At 42.8% G+C, this 22,329-nt stretch overlaps 1 protein-coding gene across 5 annotated transcripts in view; it reads right to left on the bottom strand.

Annotated features, from left to right (window-relative positions):
* Positions 1-22,329, bottom strand: part of LOC147348281 (uncharacterized) — a 434,645-nt gene that overhangs the window by 76,694 nt on the left and 335,622 nt on the right. For 2 of the 5 annotated variants that reach the window (XM_086366962.1, XM_086366963.1), the window contains exon 6: positions 20,949-21,794. The exons of the other annotated variants lie outside the window; for them this stretch is intronic. In XM_086366962.1, the coding sequence (XP_086223088.1) occupies positions 21,511-21,794 (284 nt within the window). In that variant the 3' untranslated portion in view covers positions 20,949-21,510. Of the gene's footprint in view, positions 1-20,948; positions 21,795-22,329 lie in introns of those variants that run through there. 5 annotated transcript variants of the gene reach the window in all.

Below are 22,329 nucleotides of genomic sequence, written 5' to 3'. Positions count from 1 at the left end.
CAGGGGAAGGGAAGAATGTGTTGTTCATAAAAGCTAAAGCTAGCTAAGCCAACAGTGCAGGTTGGAAAGGAAATGCAGTGTCTTAATATTGTGCAAAAGAATAGATGATAAATCTATTTAGAATTGACAGAAGCAGCCATGTAAATAATCCAACAAGCATTGCTCCAAAATCTGGAGAATGAATAACGTGATATCTTGCCCTGGCATATTTCTCTTTCTAAATATGTTTCCTATAATTTATTGTTAAAATGAATGAGCATTCCCTGAGTGGCTGGAGAAAGGGGATCTACATTTTGAACAGCACTAAGAGATGCCCCTGGGGTTAAAACATTGCTGCAGATAACTTATACAGGCATCAGTGAGAGTTTACTGGGGGTGCTATCATCTACGGTTTTTTCAAGTTAAAAAACTTTTGAACCCACTGTTGTCCACTCGTAGTTTTGGTGTGGTTTTTCTAGTGCCCTGCATCCTACTGACAACTCAGTTTGCATTCCCTGACCGAGAAGACATTCACTGCATTTTGTTAGTCAGTTTTACTTTCTTATTTTATCACTACTAGCTGAAATTTTCTTAATTAATTTTAATCTTTTAAAACTTGTATATAAGCTGTGAAGTTTAAAGAAATAGGAACTCCTCTGTTTTGTTTGCTGTTGTATTTTTCTATGCCCAATATACTACTTGGCTCACAGATGGTGCTCAGTAAATTTTGCTAAGTAAATCAACATGTTCTCATCAATGTACTTTCTAGAAAGGAATTCAGGGCTCCCTGAAGATGCAAAGCCAGCTAAACTCCTTCAAATGATTTCCGACCTTCACATCTTTCTTTCTTTTTTTTTTTTTACCCCTTTTCAAATATTAAGATACAAATCACCAACAGTAAACTCCATCTCCCTTAGTATATGGTTCTGTAAGTTTTGATAAATGCATTCAGTCATGTAACCACCACAATCAAGATAGGAAGAGTTTCATCACCTCCCAAACTGTCCCCTACCTTGAACCCTGGGCTATTTAGCAGCTAATCACTCTCTGCACCTCTGCCCTGGCAACCGCCTCTCTGATTTCTGTCCATACAGGAGCAAGTCTTTAGAATCTGGCTTCTTTCATTTAGCATAATGCACTGGAGACTCATCATACTGTATCATTAATTCGTTCCTGTCAATGGCTGAGTCTCTTCCCTTGTATGGATATACGAAGTTTGTTTATCCATTCCCCACTTGAGGGATATCACCTCATCTCTTATTATATGGAAAAGTAATGCCTTCACAGAGGCTAAGAGCAGAAGTTTGGGTTCAGCTAAACACAGGACTGAATCCTAGGCTTGATACTTCCTAGCTGTGTGAACTTTGGGCAGGTCCGCAAACTACTATGGCTCAGTTTCCTCAGAAGAGTATTGGAGGAAATCTATACAAAGCACTGAGCAAAAGGTCTGGGAAATAAAGAGTGAGCAGTGAATGGCAGCCGCAATCATTTTGGCGTAGACTGGAGTGAGTTCCTGCTGAAACTTCCCTTCCTCTGATCACCGTACCAATTTTTAGTCATCTGGTCATTACTTAACAGGTTTCAACCTCAGTTTATTTAACTAAAAAGTGGGGCCAATAATACGATTTCATAGAGTTACTTTGCAGGCTAAATGGGCTAATATATGTAACTATCCTAGTGTGGTGGTGCCTGGCCCATAGGAGGTCCTCAAGGAACAGCAGTTAGAAAATGAGTGTTGGGACTTCTCTGGCAGTCCAGAGGCTAAGACTGCATGCTCCCTGTGCAGGGGGCCCGGGTTCGACCCTTAGTCAGGGAACTAAATGCCACAGGCTGCAACTGAAAGTTTGAATGCTGTAACTAAAGATCCCGCATGCTGCCGGTAACACATGTACAGCCAAATAAACAAATAATTTTTTTTAAAGAAAGGAAAATGAGTGCTAGATCGTTTGGTTAATGTGACTCTTTTTCCATCTTCAGGGTTTGCAATGAATAAGCAGGAAGCAGTGTTGTATAGGCGAGGAGTGGGGATACAGGCTCGGCAGTCAGACTGCTTGGATTTGATTCACTGCTCTGCCCCTTCCTAGCTGAGTGACCCTGGACAAGTTACTTCACCTCTCTGTGTCTCAGTTTCCTAATCTGAAGCATGAAGAAAATAATACCCACCCACAGGGCTGTTTCGGGAATTACATGAGACAGGGCATGTCAAGTGCTTAGAAAAATGCCTAGTACATGGAGTTCAATAAAACATCAGCTGTGAAGATGCTGTTGATTGTTAGATACTGTATGTGTCTGATTCTTCTAGATGACCTGAGTTTTAGGTCTCTATATCATCACAGAAGTGAACAGCTCTGGGCACAATGTAGGCGTGCAGTGTATGCTCGTTGAATTAATCTGAACTGACATATCTCTTCGGGTCACATTATGATCTCAAAATTTCATTATATATATTAAAGTGCTAAGCAAAGCAAATTTTCAAAGGGTACATTCTGTGAAACTACTGGTATCACCACTGAGATTCAGAGAAGCAGTTGACATATATTACATGTAAGAGGCCTTTCATTAAGATGACTGTGTGACATTTTCCACACTCTCACTTCTTTCAGAGAATCTCAGCCTTGATTCTTCTGACAGCTCTTTTACAGTTCACTTGTTTTGTCCTTCAGAAAAGAGTACATTCAATTTTTGCAATGACCTGGTTGCCTTTGTCTGTTTTCTGGTTTCAGGACTGACCTGCTGTGTGACTCCAGATAAAGTGATTGCCTTCTCTGTACCATAGATGCTCCATCAACTACTTTTGCACATTACAGAGTTAAATCAACAATTCCTGTTTAGTTGCTGGATATACATAAGGGTGGGAGGTGTGTACTGAGGTAGGGGAAGGCACTCTAAAAGTTACTGTTGTTTACTGTAAAGAAGTGAGGGATTTTAGACATTGCCTGGTGATGGGCCTGTATGGACTGTACATGTATGTATGTCGCTATCAAGCTCACATTGATATTGATATATTTATATCAATATCATTTATATATTCATTCATCCATTTTACACCTGTCAAGCATCTATTGTCTTGCCTAGTTATCAACAGGACAGTCTGCTCTGTGGTCAGGGTACAAAGCCCTGGTAGTGGGGTGGTATGAGGCAGTTAATTCCACATGACTTTCTGCTGCCATGCCAATGGTCAGGGATGCCTGGGGTCAAAACCAGTCCAAATGGAGTGAATCCTCTAAATTCTGGTGGGAACTGCCAAAAAAGAAACTCACTGTTTCCTCCTGGACTTGACATTAGAAGCTATTACTGGTGCCCATTCTGCCACCCAGGGGAGGCTATCCAAGAATGGAACCAAACAGAGGGAGTTGGCTGAGGAACAGAGCAAGACACACATGTGTGCGCGCACACACACACAGAATGGGAAATGAGGTCCTAGTGACAGAGTATGCGGAAAAGGCAATGGCACCCCACTTCAGTACTCTTGCCTGGAAAATCCCATGGGCGAAGGAGCCTGGAAGGCTGCAGTCCATGGGGTCCCTAAGAGTTGGACACAGCCGAGCGACTTCACTTTCACTTTTCACTTTCATGCATTGGAGAAGGAAATGGCAACCCACTCCAGTGTTCTTGCCTGGAGAATCCCAGGGACGGGAGCCTGGTGGGCTGCCGTCTACGGGGTTGCACAGAGTCAGACACGACTGAAGCAACTTAGCAGCAGCAGCAGCAGCAGCAGTGACAGAGTATGAGGCCTGACTCCAAGTGTTAACTGAAGGCGACACTTCCTATGTATTTTCTACTGATGTATCTATTGATGATTGTTTTAAATTCTGTAAGCCAATGAGTCCCCGTCCCATCTATTTTTTTGGGCATATGTCAGTTTGGGCTCTATTTTCTTTTATAGCCTCTTACTAGTTATGAAAACTTGGGGTTACACAACCATACTGAGCTTCAATTTCTGCTTTTGTAAAATGGGGGTAAAAGTTTATAATGTGGGGTTTTATTGTGAGAATTAGAAATGATACGAGTATATAGTAGTACACAAAGAAACAAATCTTTCCCGAATGTTACCTTTGCAGGGGAAACTGTGCTGATCTTCCTACTGAAAATTTTGAGGCCTCAGCACCTTCCAGCTCACAAAGCCTGCTTTGTTTCTGCAGCATTTATTCTCTGTCTTTATTTCTGAAGCACTTATTACAAAATCATTTATGTAATCTTCCCTGAATCTGCATCTTTGGCCCTGTCACTTCACGGTCCCCTTCACTGGGTCTGGGCTCTGTCATGTGACTTCCTTTGGTCAGTGGTGTATTAGTAACTAGAATGCAAGCAGAGATTTGAGAAGTGTGTGTGCCTTTCCATTTTTTCCTTTTGCAGAATTGGACTGTTCCCCTTTGCATGTCTGCCTTGCCATGAGAATTTGCTGGGGCTAGTCTGCTGGTGGGATGGGAGAGACATAGGCCAGAATGGCCTAGTTTGCTCCAGCTGACCCGGGATGACTGAGTCCTCAGCCAAAAGCCAGCCAGACATGTGAGCAAGCCAAGCCGAGACCAGAAGAAGCAAACAGCCTAAATCACTGATCAGGAGAATCAGGAACTACAGAAATGGTTACAATTCTAAGAAACTGAGATGTGGGGTGCTTTGCTACCTGATACACTGACATAGCATTAGTCTACCTATTTGCATGTGTACTTTCTTTCTCCCCCAACTAGACTGGGAACCCCAAGAAGGTAGGGATTTTTACATGTTTTGTTCAGAGCCTGGCAGATAGTAGGTACTTGGATAATACTGTTGAATGTTAAATGAGTAACACAGAAGTGGCCTACAAAGTGGCATGTGAGTTGATGTTTAATGAATGGTAGCTGTTATAATAATAATGTTTAATATTTTTTATGAATATTTTTACAGATGTGAGAGTTGGGACTATAAAGAAAGCTGAGCGTCGAAGAATTGATGCTTTTGAACTGTGGTGTTAGAGAAGACTCTTGAGAGTCCCTTGGACTGTAAGGAGATCCAACCAGTCCATCCTAAAGGAGATCAGTTCTGAATATTATTGTAAGGACTAATGCTGAAGCTGAAGCTCCAATATTTTGGCCACTTCATGCAAAGAGTTGACTCACTGGAAAAGACCCTGATGCTGGGAGGGATTGAGGGCAGGAGGAGAAGGGGACGACAGAGGATGAGATGGCTGGATGGCATCATCGATGGACATGAGTTTGAGTGAACTCCGGGAGTTGGTGATGGACAGGGAGGCCTGCGTACTGTGATTCATGGGGTCACAAAGAGTTGGACACGACCGAGCAACTGAACTGAATACTTTTTGTGACAAAACAAACTTCTTTTCTCAGGTTCTTCTATTATCTTTCATGCTGATATTGTGGAAAAAAAGGGGAAAGACAAGCCACTCTCCTTTGAGTACAGGATGGATGATGAGAGTTGGCAATAATGTCAGATGCAGGCTTAATTCTTTTCTTACAAATTCACTTCGGATTGTGGGTGTTACAGACACACAGCTTTTCATTTTTTAAGTTGGTAGGTGTTGCCCTAGCAGTCCCTGGGGATGTAGTTCGGTTGATATTTATGTGTGTAGGTGGAAGCAAAGCATGTCCAGAGGTAGATTTATAGCAGATGTAACATTCTTTTAAAATTTCCATCATATTTGAAGAAATTCATTAGTTACTGGATTATCTGTGTAATTCCTCTCTTCTCCACCAGGCTCTCAGCTCCATGAAGGAGAGGACTACTTCTACTGTATTCACAATTACACCCGCACCATCCATCACAGTACAAATACTTAAATCTACTTGTCTGGGAAATAAATTGTGCCCTTATTCATTTTAAGAACATAAGCTTCTCGAACTGAGGGACTACATCTTCCCACAAATAGTGTGGGAGCATGGCACTACAGTTCAGTTCAGTTCAGTCGCTCAGTTGTATCCAGCTCTTTGCAACCCATGGACCGCAGCGCACCAGGCCTCCCTCTCCATCACCAATTCCTGGAGTTTACCCAAACTCATGTCCATCGAGTCAGTGATACCATCCAACCACCTCATCTTCTGTCATCCCCTTCTCCTCCTGCCCTCAATCATTCCCAACATCAGGGTTTTTCCAATGAGTCAGCTCTTCGCATCAGGTGGCTAAAGTACTGGAGTTTCAGCTTCAACATTGGTCCTTCCAATGAACACTCAGGACTGTTTTCCTTTAGGATGGACTGGTTGGACCTCCTTGCAGTCCAAAGGACTCTCAAGAGTCTTCTCCAACACCACAGTTCAAAATCATCAATTCTTCGGCGCTCAGCTTTCCTTATAGTCCAACTCTCACATCCCTACATGACTACTGGAAAAACCATAGCCTTGACTAGATGGATCTTTGTTGGCAAAGTAATGTTTCTGCTTTTTAATATGCTGTCTAGGTTGGTCATAACTTTCCTTCCAAGGACTTTGTGTCTTATAATTTCATGGCTGCAGTCACTATCTGCAGTGATTTTGAAGCCCCCCAAAATAAAGCCTGCCACTATTTCCACTGTTTCACCATCTACTGTCATGAAGTGATGGGACCGGATGCCATGATCTTTGTTTTCTGAATGTTGAGCTTTAAGCCAACTTTTTCACTCTCACTTTCATCAAGAGTTCTTCTTCACTTTCTGCCATAAGAGTGGTATCATCTGTATATCTGAGGTTATTGATATTTCTCCCTGCAATCTTGATTCCAGCTTGTGCTTCATCCAGCCCAGTGCTTCTCATGATATATTCTGCATATAAGTTAAATAAGCAGGGTGACAATATACAGCCTTGATGTACTACTTTCCCTATTCGGAACCAATCTGTTGTTCTATGTTCAGTTCTAACTGTTGCTTCCTGACCTGCATACAGATTTCTCAAGAGGCAGGTCAGGTAGTCTGGTATTCCCATCTCTTGAAGAATTTTCCACAGTTTGTTGTGATCCACACAGTCAAAGGCTTTGGCATAGTCGATAAAGAAGAAATAGATGTTTTTCTGGAACTCTCTTGCTTTTTCCATGATCCAGCAGATGTTGGCAATTTGATCTCTGGTTCCTCTGCCTTTTCTAAAACCAGCTTGAACATCTGGAAGTTCACGGTCATGTATTGCTGAAGCCTGGATTTGAGAATTTTGAGCATTACTTTACTAGTGTGTGAGATGAGTGCAATTGTGTGGTAGTTTGAACAATCTTTGGCATTGCCTTTCTTTGGGACTGGAATGAAAACTGACCTTTTCCAGTCCTGTGGCCACTGCTGAGTTTTCCAAATTTTCTGGCATATTGCGTGGAGCACTTTCATAGCATCATCTTTCAGGATTTGAAATAGCAGTTGAAATAGCTCAACTGGAATTCCATCACCTCAACTAACTTTGTTCGTAGTGATGCTTCCTAAGGCCCACTTGACTTCGCATTCCAGGATGTCTGGCTCTAGGTGAGTGATCACACCATCATGATTATCTGGGTTGTAAAGATCTTTTTTGTACAGTTCTTCTGTGTATTCTTGCTACCTCTTAATATCTTCTGCTTCTTTTAGGTCAATACCATTTCTGTCCTTTATTGAGCCCATCTTTGCATGAAATGTTCTCTTGGTATCTCTAATTGTCTTGAAGAGATCTCTAGTCTTTCCCATTCTATTATTTCCCTCTATTCCTTTGCACTGATCACTGAGGAAGGCATTCTTATCTCTTCTTGCTATTCTTTGGAACTCTGCATTCAGATGGTTATATCTTTCCTTCTTTCCTTTGCTTTTCGCTTCTCTTCTTTTCACAGCTATTTGTAAGGCCTCCTCAGATAGCCATTTTGCTTTTTTGCATTTCTTTTCCTGGGGATGGTCTTAATACCTGTCTCCTGTCCAACATCATGAACTTCCATCCATAGTTCATCAGGCACTCTGTCTATCAGATCTAGTCCCTTAAATCTATTTCTCACTTCCACTGTATAATCATAAGGAACTTGATTTAGGTCATACCTGAATGGTCTAGTGGTTTTCCCTACTTTCTTCAATTTAAGTCTGAATTTGGCAATAAGGAGTTCATGATCTGAGCCACATGCAGCTCCCAGTCTTGTTTTTGCTGACTGTATAGAGCTTCTCCATCTTTGGCTGCAAAGAATATAATCAATCTGATTTTGGTGTTGGCCATCTCGCTGTCATATATGTGCAATCACCCTCACTTTGGGGCAAATTTCCTTCGCCCATTACTGTGTACCAGGCACTGTTTTAAGCACATGATATGTGCAGGAATGCCCTGTAAAAAGTCCCATTTTATAGATGAGGAATAAGAAACATAGTAAACCTCTGTTGGAATACTGTCACATACATGGGGCAAGACCCCCCCTGCCCCGGAATCTCTGTCCCTCAACTTTACTTAAGGGGGTCAGGATAGAGCAAGGTTTCCTCCTAAGGGTTCTAAGAAGAACTATGTATCTGAGTTGCTCTAGAAGGAAATAAAGACTTCTGCGGTGAGCAGACTTATGTGCCATGCCACATCCCTTTGGCCCACCTTAGCTCAGGACAGCTCTGTGGAAAGTTCCACGCACATTGCCAGAGTTCCATGTCAACTGTTTCCTTGCTGTCTCTTTGCTTTGTTGCCTTAGCGTTTTCCTGAAAGCTGCAGCGGGTTGCTCTGCCAGCACTCAGGTGCAACCTAGGAAGGGCAGGGCATCTAACACCTCATGGACAACCTTCAGCCAATAAGAGCCTGAGAGCCTCAACCTTTAGTGGGGAGATCTTGAGGCACGTTTTATATGGTTCCTCAGCTGTTCTTCTGCAACACTGAGTTTCCATTACTCATATTTGTAATCAGCTCCTAATGCATCTTGTTCTTTTCCTGTTTCCTGCTCCCCACTCCTTCACTTTTCATCACTGGAATCTACTCAGAAATAAACTGTACCTGAACTCAAGCCTTTGTCATTGCTTCTGGGAGAAGTCAAACTAAGACATATGGTCAAATAATAAGAAAACCCTGCATGCTGTATTTCTCTGTCAGACATCCAAAATGCACGTTAACATGTTCAAAGCTCTGAAAAGTCCTGCTGCAAAGTTACCTGTCTAGCTCTCTTTAGGGCTGCCCTGGTGGCTCAGTGGCAAAAATCCACCTGCAATGCAGGAGTTATAGGAGATGCAAGTTCGATCCCTGGGTTGGGAAGACCCCTGGGAGGAGGGCATGGCAAACCTCTCCAGTATTCTTGTCTGGGGAATCCCATGCACAGAGGAGCCTGGTGGGCTACAGTTCATAGGGTCTCAAAGAACCGAACATGACTGAAATGACTTAACACAGACATACACAGCTCTCTTTAACTCAGAGCTTCCCAAACTCATCTGCCACAGAATGGTTTACTCCTAAGATCTTTAAAATTCCCCAAGATGAATGCTCCCTGGAATGTGCTTTGAGAAACGCCCATCAATATAATCTCCAGCACCCTCTTCCTCACTTGCTTTCTTCATGGTGATGGGTGGATCCAGCATTGGCTGCCATTCCCTGGCCTGGAGCCAAAAGCCAAATAGAGCTTCCTTGATGAGAGATTTCTCAGCGTCAGGGAACAGAACCTTCAGACAAGGCCTTTCCGGAAACTGTCTTTCCCTTTTCCTTACAAATGGGATGGTCAGCCTGCTGCTGGGGCCAGGAATGTCTGGCTTGACTGAGTTGGGAATGCAGCTGTGGGCATCTTGAGAAAAAGCTCTATTTGCTGATGACATGGGAGCCCAGATGTGATGAACAAGAGATGCATGCCAACCAGTCTCCCACCCCTCCTCTTCTGCTCACAAGCAGCCATCAGAGAATATAACTGGCGTGGGTCCAGAGAGGATAATTATTTCCAAAGGTGGTGCACAGAAGGGCACTCAGGAGACCCAATCAGTGCAGGATCAGCAGGGTGCATGTGGAAACCTGGGGCCTGAACCTCCCTGTGGGAGTGGGATGGTGGGAGTGGGATGGTGGGAGTGGAGAGGGCTGCCCAGCAGCTGGTCCATCTTCCTTCACAACTCAACATCTTACATTTAAGTAACAGCATTTGGGTTCTTGGATTTGGGGGATCAGGTCATATGTATTTGAGAGACTTGCTTGAAGATCTCTTCATTCCCTTGTTTAATAAAAATGAAACCAATGAAAATAATAATAATGGGAATATCAATTTCTGAATTCTTTGTGAAGAATATATACATGCAGCCCTTTATCAAATCCTTTATATTCAATGGTCTGGGTTAGAGTTTCTTATCCTCAGCATTATTGACATTTTGGGCTGGTTCATTCTCTGTCATGGGGCTCTCCTGTACATGGCAGGAGGCCGAGCAGCATCCCAGGCCTCTACTCACTTAACACCAATAGTGCCTTTCTCTTCCCAAATTGTTACATACAAAAATACTTCCAGATACTGCCCAGTGTTTCTTGGAGTTGTAAAGCCAGTCACAGATGGGAGCTATGGTCTATGTTAAAGGGGCAGGGTAGGTATCATGGTTAAAGCACAGTTTTCCAGCTCAGCTGTCTCTGTCCAAATTCTGGTTCTACCATTTATTAGCCTCGTGAATTTAGATACATTAGTTAACTTCTCCCTCCTTCATGGATCACAGACTTGTCATGACAAGGGGTTTGCATAACTCAATGAAGCTATGAGCCATACTGTGCAGGGCCACCCGAGATGAATTGGTGGAAAGTTCTGACAAAATGTGGTCCACTGGAGTATTCTTGTTGTGAGAACCCCATGAACAGTACAAAAAGGCAAAAAGATATGTAACTAGAAGATAAGCCTGCTGGGTTGGAAGGTATCCAATATGCTATTGGGGAAGAGTGGAGGGCAATTACTAGTAGCTCTAGAAAGAATGAAGTGGCTGAGCCAAAGTGGAAGTAACACTCAGTTGTTGATGTGTCTGGTGGTAAAAGTAAAGTCTGATGTTATAAATAACCATATTGCATAGGAACCTGGAATGTTAGGTCTCTGAGTCAAGGTAAATTGGATGTGGCCCAGCAGGAGATGGCAAGAGAGAACATCAACATTTTAGGAATCAGTGAACTAAAGTGGACAGGAATGGGTGAATTTAATTCAGATGACCGATATATCTATTACTGTGGGCAATAATCCCTTAGAAGAAATGGAGTAGCCCTCATAGTCAACAAAAGAGTCTGAAATACAGTAGTTGGGTGCAATATAAAAAACGACAGAATGATCTCAACTTGTTTCCAAGGCAAACCAACATCACAGTAATTCAAGTCTATGCCCCAACCACTGATGGTGAAGAAGTAGAATGAGTCTATGAAGACCTACAAGACCTTCTAGAACTAACACCAAAAAAGATGTCCTTTTTATCATAAGGATTAAAATGCAAAACTGGCAAGTCAAGAAATACACAGAGTAACAGGTAAGTTTGGCCTTAGGGCACAAAATGAAGCAGGGCAAAGAATAAAAGAGTTTTGTCAAGAGAACACATTGGTCATAGCAAACACTCTTTTCCAACAACAAAAGAGACAACTCTATACATGGGCATCACCAAACAGTTAATATTGAAATCAGACTGATTGTATTCTTTGCTGCTGAAGATGGAGAAGTTCATACAATCAGCAAAAACAAGACCCGGAGCTGTGGCTCAGGTCATTGGCTCCTTATTGCAAAGTGAAAGTGAAAGTGAAGTCGCTCAGTCGTGTCCGACCCTCAGCGACCCCATGGACTGCAGCCTTCCAGGCTCCTCTGTCCATGGGATTTTCCAGGCAAGAGTACTGGAGTGGGGTGCCATTGCCTTCTCCACTTACTGCAAAATTCAGGCTTAAATTGAAGAAAGTAGGGAAAACCATTAGGCCATTCAGCTATGGCCTAAAGCAAATCCCTTATGATTATACAGAGGAAGTGATGAATAGATTCAAGGGATAAAATCTTCTGCCTGAAGAACTATGGATGGAGGTTTGTAACATTGTAAAGGAGTCAGTGACCAAAATCATCCCAAAGAAAAAGAAATGCAAAAAGGCAAAGTGGTTGTCTGAGGAGGCCTTACAAATAGCTGAGGAAAAGAGAAACGACAGGCAATGGAGAAAGGGAAAGATATATCCGACTGAATGCAGAGTTCCAAAGAATAGCAAGGAGGGACAAGAATGCCTTCCTCAACGAATGATGCAAAGAAACAGAGGCAAACAACAGAATGGGAAAGACTAGAGATCTCTTCAAGAAGACCGTAGATATCAAGGGAACATTTCATGTAACGAAGGGCACAATAAACGACAGAAATGGTAAGGACCTAAGAGAGGCAGAAGAGATTAAGAAGAGATGGCAAGAATACATAGAACAATTATACAAAAAAAGGTCTTAACGACCCAGAAAACCATGATGGTGTGATCACTAACCTAGAGCCAGATATCCTGGAATGAGAAGTCAAGTGGGCATTAGAAAGCATTACTACAAGCAAAACTAGTGCAGGTGATGGAATTCCAGCTGAGCTATCTCAAATCCTAAAAGACGATGCTGTTAAACTGCTGCACTCACTGTGTCAGCAAATTTGGAAAACTCAGCAGTGGCCACAGGACTAGAAAAGGTCAGTTTTCATTCCAATCCCAAAGAATGTTCAAATTATTGGACAACTGTGCTCATTTTGCATGCTAGTAAGGTTATCTTTCAAGCAAGGCCTCAGCAGTATGTGAAATGAGAACTTCCAGATTTGGAAGGTGGGTTTAGAAAGGGCAGAGAAACCAGAGATCAAATTGCCAACATTTGTTGGATCATGAAGAAAGCAAAGGAATTCCAAAAATATTCCAAAAAATTATTGACTACGTGAAAGCCTTTGACTGTATGGATCACAACACACTGTGGAAAATTATATTAAAGAAATTGGAATACCAAACCACCTTACCTGTCTTCTTAGAAATCTGGACGTGAGTCAAGAAGTAACAGGCAGAACTGGACATGGAACAACAGATTGGTTCAAAATTGGGAAAGGAGTACGACATGGCTATATACTGTTACCTTGTTTATTTAACTTATTATGCAGAGTACATTATGTGAAATGCCAGGCTGGATGAATCACAAGCTGGAATCAAGACTTCCAGGAAAATATCAACAACCTCAGATATGCAGATGATACCACCCTAGTGGCAGAAAGACAAGAGGAACTAAAGAGCCTTTTGATGAGGGTGAAAGAGGAGACTGAAAAAGCTGGTTTTCCAAAAATCAGAAAACTAAGATCATGGTATCCAGTCCCATCACTTCATGGCAAATAGAAAGGAAAAAAGTGGAAGCAGTGACAAATTTTATTTTCTTGGGCTCCAAAATCACTGCACACTGTGACTGCAGCCATAAAATTAGAAGACATTTGCTCCTTGGAAAAAAAGCTATGACAAACCCAGACAACATATTAAAAAGAAGAGAGATCACTTTGTTGACAAAGGTCCATATAGTCAAAGTTATGGTTTCTCCAATAGTCATGTACAGATGTGACAGCCGGATCATAAAGAAGGCTGAACCCAAAGAACAGATGCTTTTGAATTGTGGTGCTAGGGAAGACTCTTGAGACTACTGTGGCCTGCAAGAAGATCAAATCAGTCAATCCTAAAGGAAATCAACCCTGAATATTCATTGGAAGCACTGATGTTCCAACACTTTGGCCATCTGATGCAGAGCCAACTCATTGGAAAAGACCCCGATGCTGGGAAAGACTGAAGGCAAAGGAGAAGAGGGTAGCAGAGGATGAGATGGTTAGATACCATCACTGACTCAATGGGCATAAATCTGAGCAAACTCCAGGAGATAATGAAGGATAAAGAAGGCTGGTGTGCTGCAGTCCATGGGGTCACAAAGAATTGGACACGATTTAGTGACCGAACAACAACAACAAAATTTAACTTCTCTGTATGTTAGTTTCCTCTTCCGTACATCTGGGTTAACAAAAGGACCTATCTGAAAGGGTTAGTGTGAAGATTAAAGAGGTTCATATATATATTTAAGTACTGATGAAGTATTTAGCACAGTCTGGTGTGCAGAAATCTCTCAATAATTGTTATCATCATCAACATCATTAAAAAATTTTTTTTTGCTTTTTCTTCCTGGTCTGTAAACTCTTTGAACACAGAGAGCAAGCCTTATTTTTCAGTTCATGACGTCCAGGAGAGGGACGTAATAAAGACTGAATTAGGGAGAAAAGGCAGAAGGGAGAGAGGAAGGCAATGTGGAGATTAGCAGTCGAGACCTTCTCCAGACAGTGGCCTCTGTGCAGTGTCTGGAGCTGGAGCTCCAACAGTTTTAGACCAGACCAGGGGTGATTTCACATCCACATGACAATTCCTGCAATCCTGCCATGGGTAAGAAATAACAGGTATTTTCAGATTGTATTATAGTTGTGGCAGGGGTACTGAAATAGCATTTTCCTTTATCACATCTTTAAAATTACAGTGGATATCAGATGGGCTGCTCGATCTTGTTATTCAGTATGTTACTAAAGAGGCTCACAGATAATTTGATCACAACTTTTCAATGTAAACACTGTCTTAATGTTTTCTTTTCTAATCCAGTGTATTTTGTTTTACGCATTTCAAAACCTTATTGTGAGAAGGGGTCTGCGGCCCTCAGCAGATTGCCCCAAAGTCCACGTGCAAGGCAACGGGAAGGATGGGTTCTACACCTAGCGCTCTCCAGTTCCCGAATCTGGCCCTTTCGCTGGTTTCAGCTCTCCAATGAGGAAAGTCGTACTCAGTTTTGCCTTCCTGGTGGGAGATGCCCAGGACAGGGTTCAAGAGTGGCTGGTGGAGGATAAAGTCACATCCCAGGCGTGCAGGCTAATAAGGTATCAATTAGGAACCAGCTGAGCTGAGAGTGGAAGTCCAGGGCATGCTGCATTGGGATCTTTCTTCTTGGGGTTTGTTGACAGAACACCATCTACCCCTTCTCCTCCTGGACAGAAATGGGCCAGCTGCCTCCCTTTGCAATGATGCTTTTGCAGAAAATCTGTTGCTGCAGTCCTGGGGCAGACCCTGGTTTCATATGTTTAATACATCTCATTGATGGATTTGTTGTAAACCTTCACTGAGCCCTTCCTGTGTGCCATGTAATTTGCCGAGGGCTGTACCTGGTGATCTCATCCAGGCCTCACAACAACTCCACAGGGAAAGTCCTCCTATTATTTCTATTTTTTACTTATGAGGCAATAGAGGGAGGCTCAAAAGAGCAAGTGACTTGCCCAGATCCAGACAGGTTGAAAGCGGTGGGCTGGGATCTGCATTTGGTGTAACTCTTCCAAAAGTCTGTTCCATTGGAATTTGGGATTATTTGGTTTTTTGTTTGGGTGCAATAGAAATATCTCAATTTTAAGGAAACAGCTCATGTCATGTCCTTTGATAGGCAGTGAGCACAGAGGCAGCTTGTGAACCAGAGACCCATGATAACATCGCAAGTGACTCCACAAACACAATGGGGACTTTCTGAGAATTCCACAACCCCAGAGTGGAGGACAACCTGCATCACTCTCAAACCTTGCTGTTCTATGATAATCACAAAGGTTGATACCAGTGAGGCCGCACGCGCGTGTGTGTGTGTCTCTCTGTGTGTGTGTGTGTGTGGGTGGGATGCTGAGGCTCAGAGAGAAAGGTATTCTCTTATAATGAGATAATGATCATACAACTCCTGCACACATATCCGTGAATTTTAAATTAAAAAGTCAGGGGAAGTCAAGAGGTACAAACTCCCAGTCAGAAAGTAAATGAGTTGGGGATGTGATGTACTGTGTGGTGACTCTATAACTAATAGAGATACTGTGCTGCATGTCTGCAAATTGCTAACAGAGTAGATCTAAAAAGTCCTCATTGTAATAAGAAAAAATATTCTGTAACTCTGTATGGTGACGGATGCCAATCAGACTTATTGTGGTGATCATTTTGTATATACTGAATCATTGCATTAGATATCTGCAACTAATATAATCCTGTATGTCAATTATACCTGAATAAAAAAAAAAAAGCCAAGGGGGAAAAAAGTCACCTCTCTGTTCCCTATAATGGTCTAGTCAAGTTCAGGTCTTGCACTGCTAGAACTTTGAGGGAAGTGGCTGGTTTTTCTCTGGGACATTGTAGGTTGGATGGATTTGCCATCTGAGTCACTCTATCCTGGGTCTGGGGTCGGCTTTTCTCTGCCCTATCTTTGATCACCCAGAAATGTCAATACTGAGATGCAGTTTCTCCACAAGGCACCTACCCTTTGTCACCATCTGTTTATATCACAAAGAAAGACTTCATGTTGCAAAACACTGAAATTCAGAGTAAGTGGAGTAAGGAACAATCCATTCCTTGTTTTAAATCAAGTTGTCATAATCCAAAGGCAAGCTCCAATTTTAATAACAAACACCCAATGTTATGACATTTTACCTTTTCCAACTATTTATGTAGGCACAAATATTGTGTTTAAATTTTAAACTATACACTTAACATAAAACAGTCCACTCACTTACGTAGAGTAAAAATAAAGCAAGTTATGCCAATTTTGTTTCCCTTTTAGGCCTCATTCTTTAAATAGATCATTCATACAACAAACGTCTGCTCGGCACTCAGTGTCAAATACTAGTTTGGCACAGTTCACCCTAAAATGAACCAGAAACTGTCCTTATGCTCTGAGCACCAGAGGGAAAACAGCCAGAGAACCCTGGGGGCCACTTTAACACTCTGACCTGTGCTCTGCCACCTCTAACATCTCCAAGGAGAGCTCTCAGAACTGATCTGCATTCCCTCTTCATTCTCCAGTAAACCCTGTTCCCTCAAATCAAACCTCAGTGGGGTTCAGGAACTGCATCTCTGGAGTATGGTTTTTCAGCAGTTTTAGGAACTTTGGCTGTGAAATGCAGAAAGTGGAGGACACACAGTATTTCAGAGGATTTCCCCCCAAGAAAGATACCATGTGTGATGCTCAAGGCTTGACATCCTGACTCTTCATCCCACACTCAGATGGCAATTGGATTTTAACAAGGAGTGGGGTTTGTGGTTTGGGAAATATGGCATTTTTTAACTGCCTTGGGTCATATTTAAAATATTTGCAGGCATTTAAAATAGCGTAATGTTATTTTTTTCCTTGTCTTCAAAACAAACCTAGTAAGCTTTTATAAGTCATAACAACAAGCATAAAATTGGGACATTGGGAAACCCATGGGCAGGGATTTGGAAAATCCATTCTCCCCCAAGAGGAGTTGGGAGGCTCATGAGCCCTGTGGGGCCCACCTGACCTTGAATGACCTTGGAATCCTGAAGGAAGGGAGGAAAGCTCAGGTAGCAGTAGAATCAGGACACCCCCGCCCTGCAACCAGTCTTCAGGGCAAAGATAAAAGTATGTACAGGGGCTTTGGGATTTTCCTTCTAGCCAATTTTACTCTGAAAATTTCTTTGAAAGAAAAAATAAAAATAATCCAGAGACTGATATTTATTTAAGTGACCAATCCCCAAAACCCAATGCCCTGGAATTCTGTCCTGAGAGCCTTGCTCTGGGGACAGCAAGAAAAGAGCCTTTTCCTGCCAAAGGGCCTCAGGTGGGGGCAAACACTAAATGAAGATGTGAACTGGCCTTGGATGTAAGGGTACCCAGCTTTCTGTTTATTAGAAAAATGAAAGGTAATCAGTCTCTGTGCAGAAGGAAACATGTAAGGAGATATATATACACACACACATATATGTATATATATTAACATGAAAGCTAGTATTTGTTGATCATCTAGTAGGCCATACCCCAAATAATCCACACAACAACTCCATGAAATGTGGGCTATTATCATCCCAATTTTGCTGAAGGAATAAACATGGAGGTTAAGTAAATTGCCCAAGGTCACACAGCTGGGAGGCAGTCGAGCTGGGACTTGCATTTAGGCAGCTGGATGCGGGAATGGAGTTTCTATTATCATTACTCACCCTGGACTTGTTTGTCAAGCCCACATTTAAATAAATCATATCAGAAATTCTGAAAATCTGATGGCAAAGGAAAGTGTTTGATGGCTTTCTGTTTGATATTTGGTATTAAAAAAAAAGAGTTAAGTCCAATTCTCAGATGTGGAAGATATAAGAAGATGAAAAAGATCAAGAATGAGTTAAACCAACTTTTCTCTATCTCAACCCTACTATTAGTTCAGTTCAGTTCAGTCGCTCAGTCGTGTCCGACTCTTTGCGACCCCTGAATCGCAGCACACCAGGCCTCCCTGTCCATCACCAACTCCCGGAGTTCACTCAGACTCACGTCCATCGAGTCAGTAATGCCATCCAGCCATCTCATCCTCTGTCATCCACTTCTCCTCCTGCCCTCAATCCCTCCAGCATCAGAGTCTTTTCCAATGAGTCAACTCTTCACATGAGGCGGCCAAAGTACTGGAGTTTCAGCTTTAGCATCATTCCTTCCAAAGAAATCCCAGGGCTGATCTCCTTCAGAATGGACTGGTTGGATCTCCTTGCAGTCCAAGGGACTCTCAAGAGTCTTCTCCAACACCACAGTTCAAAAGCATCAATTCTTCGGCACTCAGCCTTCTTCACAGTCCAACTCTCACATCCATACATGACCACTGGAAAAACCATAGCCTTGACTAGACGGACCTTTGTTGGCAAAGTAATGTCTCTGCTTTTGAATATGCTATCTAGGTTGGTCATGACTTTTCTTCCAAGGAGTAAGCGTCTTTTAATTTCATGGCTGCAGTCACCATCTGCAGTGATTTTGGAGCCCAAAAATATAAAGTCTGCCACTGTTTCCACTGTTTCCCCATCTATTTGCCATGAAGTGATGGGACCAGATGCCATGATCTTCGTTTTCTGAATGTTGAGCTTTAAGCCAACTTTTTCACTCTCCACTTTCACTTTCATCAAGAGGCTTTTGAGTTCCTCTTCACTTTCTGCCTTAAGGGTGGTGTCATCTGCATATCTGAGGTTATTGATATTTCTCCCGGCAATCTTGATTCCAGCGTGTGCTTCTTCCAGCCCAGCATTTCTATGATGTGCTCTGCATATAAGTTAAATAAGCAGGGTGATAGTATACAGCCTTGACGTACTCCTTTTCCTATTTGGAACTAGTCTGTTGTTCCATATCCAGTTCTAACTGTTGCTTCCTGACCTGCATATAGGTTTCTCAAGAGGCAGGTCAGGTGGTCTGGTATTCCCATCTCTTTCAGAATTTTCCACAGTTTATTGTGATCCACACAGTCAAAGGCTTTGGCATAGTCAATAAAGCAGAAATAGATGTTTTTCTGGAACTCTCTTGCTTTTTCCATGATCCAGCGGATGTTGGCAATTTGATCTCTGGTTCCTCTGCCTTTTCTAAAACCAGGTTGAACATCTGGAAGTTCACGGTTCATGTATTGCTGAAGCCTGGCTTGGAGAATTTTGAGCATTACTTTACTAGCGTGTGAGATGAGTGCAATTGTGCGGTAGTTTGAGCATTCTTTGGCATTGCCTTTCTTTGGGATTGGAATGAAAACTGAAGAATGAGTTAAACCAAGTTTTCTCTATCTCAACCTTACTATATCCTCCCCCAAAGAGAAAAGAAGCAAGAAAAAGAAGGAGGAAAAGTCCTTGATTTGTCACCTTTTCAAACTTTTAAATGCCTGGCCTTATGAATGTAAAAGAAACAATGCAAAGCAGTTTCTGAAGCTGAGCAGAAAGCAGCAGAACCCAGCAAGCTGTGTGCTTCGCAGGGCAGCCTGCTGGCGGCTGTGCTGGAGTGTGGGAGAATCTTTGTGAGAAGGACATGGGAACATGCTCAGCATCCCAGGATAAAAGACTTCTTAGAAGAAAGGCGCCTCTCAATGAATGGTGCGCAAAATGGGCTGGAAAACAGGGGAAACGGGCCCTCTCCATGAAAAGCTGAGAAAGTGTCTTTTTTGTTGATTCTCTCACTGCAAAGTGCTGCTCTCCCCCTCCTCTGTCACCCACTCGACCCCTTCCCGGGCTCATCTCCCTGGGCTCAGAGAAAAGGCCCCTTGTAATCCCATCTGCTGGCTGCTCATCCACACTCTTTTATCTCTGCCCAGGGCTGGCAGTTGGGCCTGGGTTTCAGCTGCCAGAAATTTTGGGTTTCACATTGAATCTTCCCAAGATGAGCATCTGAGAAATGTCAGTTTACATCAAAATTGCCTTCCTAGCAAATAGCCAGAAAGCCTTCTTTTCCCTAGCAAGGTCGGGAAAGAATTCTCTCTTGGAGATCATGCCAATACAAACTCCAATCCACATTTGGGATGATTGATTGGATTTAAACGGACAGGGACTACTTCAGCTTTATGCTTGAAAAAGAAAAGAATTTTAAATTAAAGATGGAAAATTAGTAATGTATCCTTTTTAGTAGTGCTTGGTGTAACAAGGAATACTGTAGTGTAACAAATTCTTAAGAACAGGGTTTGTGGATATGGTTAGAGAAAACAAATAATCCTTTGGATAAAGTCATAAAAAGAAGAATCTTTTTGAGAAATTTCCCTGATATTTAGAAAGTTCTGAAAGAAAGGAAGTGAAGCATTCTTTGAGACAGCTGATGGGGCTCTTTACTGAGTGTTAGAAAGGCCACGAGAAACTGGGAGAAATTGATTTTTTAATGCTGCAGGAAACCTCTGCTCAGAATAATTTCAAGCACTGGCACCTCTGTCCTACCAACTAGACTCTGGCTTCTTGCAGAGGGAAATCCTGGGTCAAGATGGACAGGCTGTGTGACTCTGAAGGACTGGTGTCTGTGTGGAATGCTGCTGCTCTTCAGTGCCAGGTCTGAAAACAGAGCAAGGCATCTGAAGGCAATAAAGGACCCTATTGGCTGCCTGCCCCCTTCCATGGTTGTCCTCTGCTAGGTGGATTTTTATCTAGGGTGGATATGGGAGGCTGAGAGGCTAGGAAGAGGAGAGGGGTTAGGAGATGGGAGTTGGGAGGATTGGGAAGGTGGGGGTGGGTGGGAAGCAAACAATAAAACCCCTGGCGTGGCTGAGTGTGGCCATCCTAGGCGCCACCTTAAGGTGATGGGCTTGAAGTTTCACACAAAGATACTGTTAGGTTTTGAAGCCCCTGGCAGTTCTCTTTCCACCCCTATTTTTTTTTTTCTCCTTTATATAGAATAAGCAAGCATCTTGCTGCTGCTGGTCTTTAGTTGCTGCTGCTGCTGCTGTTTAGTAGCCATATCTGACTCTTTGTGACCCCATGGACTGCAGCTTCCCAGGCTCCTCTGTGCATGTAATTCTCCAGGCAAGAATACTGGAGTGGGTTGCCATTTTCTTCTCCAGGGGATCTTTCCTGACCCAGGGATTGAACCCATGTCTCTTGCATTGGCAGGCAGATTCTTTATCACTGAGCTGCTAGGGAAGCCCAGTAGCCTTAACAGCTTTTTTTTTGTTTGTTGGTTTTTTCTGTCTTTCAGCAATATCTCTAGTCCCCGAAGCTAGCAAGGCTGTTCTAGAGTATAATAAAAATGAGACCTAACACTCTAGCTAAAAACCCTGCAGAGGACTGCCTGTCATCCTCAGGGTATGATGCAATCCAAATCGTGGCTCAGATGCAAGAAGACTGTTATCATCTCGAGAAGGACATTTCTAAAGGTAAAATGAGTGCAGCACAAATTATGCCAGGGCAACGGATATACACAGAGGCTGTGCCCAGCAAATCAAGGCGTGGACTCATACCTGTGGTATCTGGCTCCTGCCTGCCCCCTCAGCCTCTTCTTATTTTCTTCAACCCTCTGCTCTCTGCTCCATCTAGGGTGGATTCCTTTTGCTCCACATGCCTTTTCCTCTTGCGGCCCTTGATCAGTCCTTCCTGTTGCACCTTCCCTCAGAGTCCTGCTCTGCCCAGGGAAGCTCCCCATGGCTACATGACGACGCTGGACCCATGCTGGACCACTTGTTTTCTGTCCCAAGGGCCAGAGGTGACAGTCAAAATACATAAGTGCTGTGGGGTAATGAACGAATCAAGGAACAAATAAATGCAAGAATTAACAGTAATCTCCCTCTGTCTTAGCTAGCTAGGGACGCTATAACAAATTAGCATAGTGGGTAGCTTACATAATAGAAACTGGCTTTCTCACAGTTTTGGAGGCTAGAAATCCAAGATCAGGATGTCAGCATGGTTGGGTTTTGGAGAGAGCCCTTTTCTTGACAGCTGCTTTCTCTGTGTCCCTACCTGGTAGAGAAAGCAAGGGCAAGCTCTCTGGTCTCTTCTTATAATGGCACTAATCTCATCATGGGGGCTCCACCCTCATGATCTCATACAACCTAATTCCCTTCCAAAGGACACACCTCCAAATACCTGTAAGGCTTCAACATGTGAATTTTGAGGGGGACATAGTTCATTCAATGGCACCCGGTATTTCTCTACATTAATTAAACTATATGTTGAACAAATCTGCTTACTGAGTGATATGTTACAGTGTAAACTGTTCCAATAATTTCCAAGTTACTTCTTAAAAACTATTTTAAAATAATTA

The sequence above is a fragment of the Bos grunniens genome, chromosome 22, assembly GCF_055505025.1.
Source record: "Bos grunniens cultivar Pamir isolate PY7600 chromosome 22, Bosgru_T2T1.0, whole genome shotgun sequence".
In the NCBI taxonomy this organism is placed as follows: Eukaryota; Metazoa; Chordata; class Mammalia; order Artiodactyla; family Bovidae; genus Bos; species Bos grunniens.
This window is presented reverse-complemented; position numbering and strand designations above follow the sequence as displayed.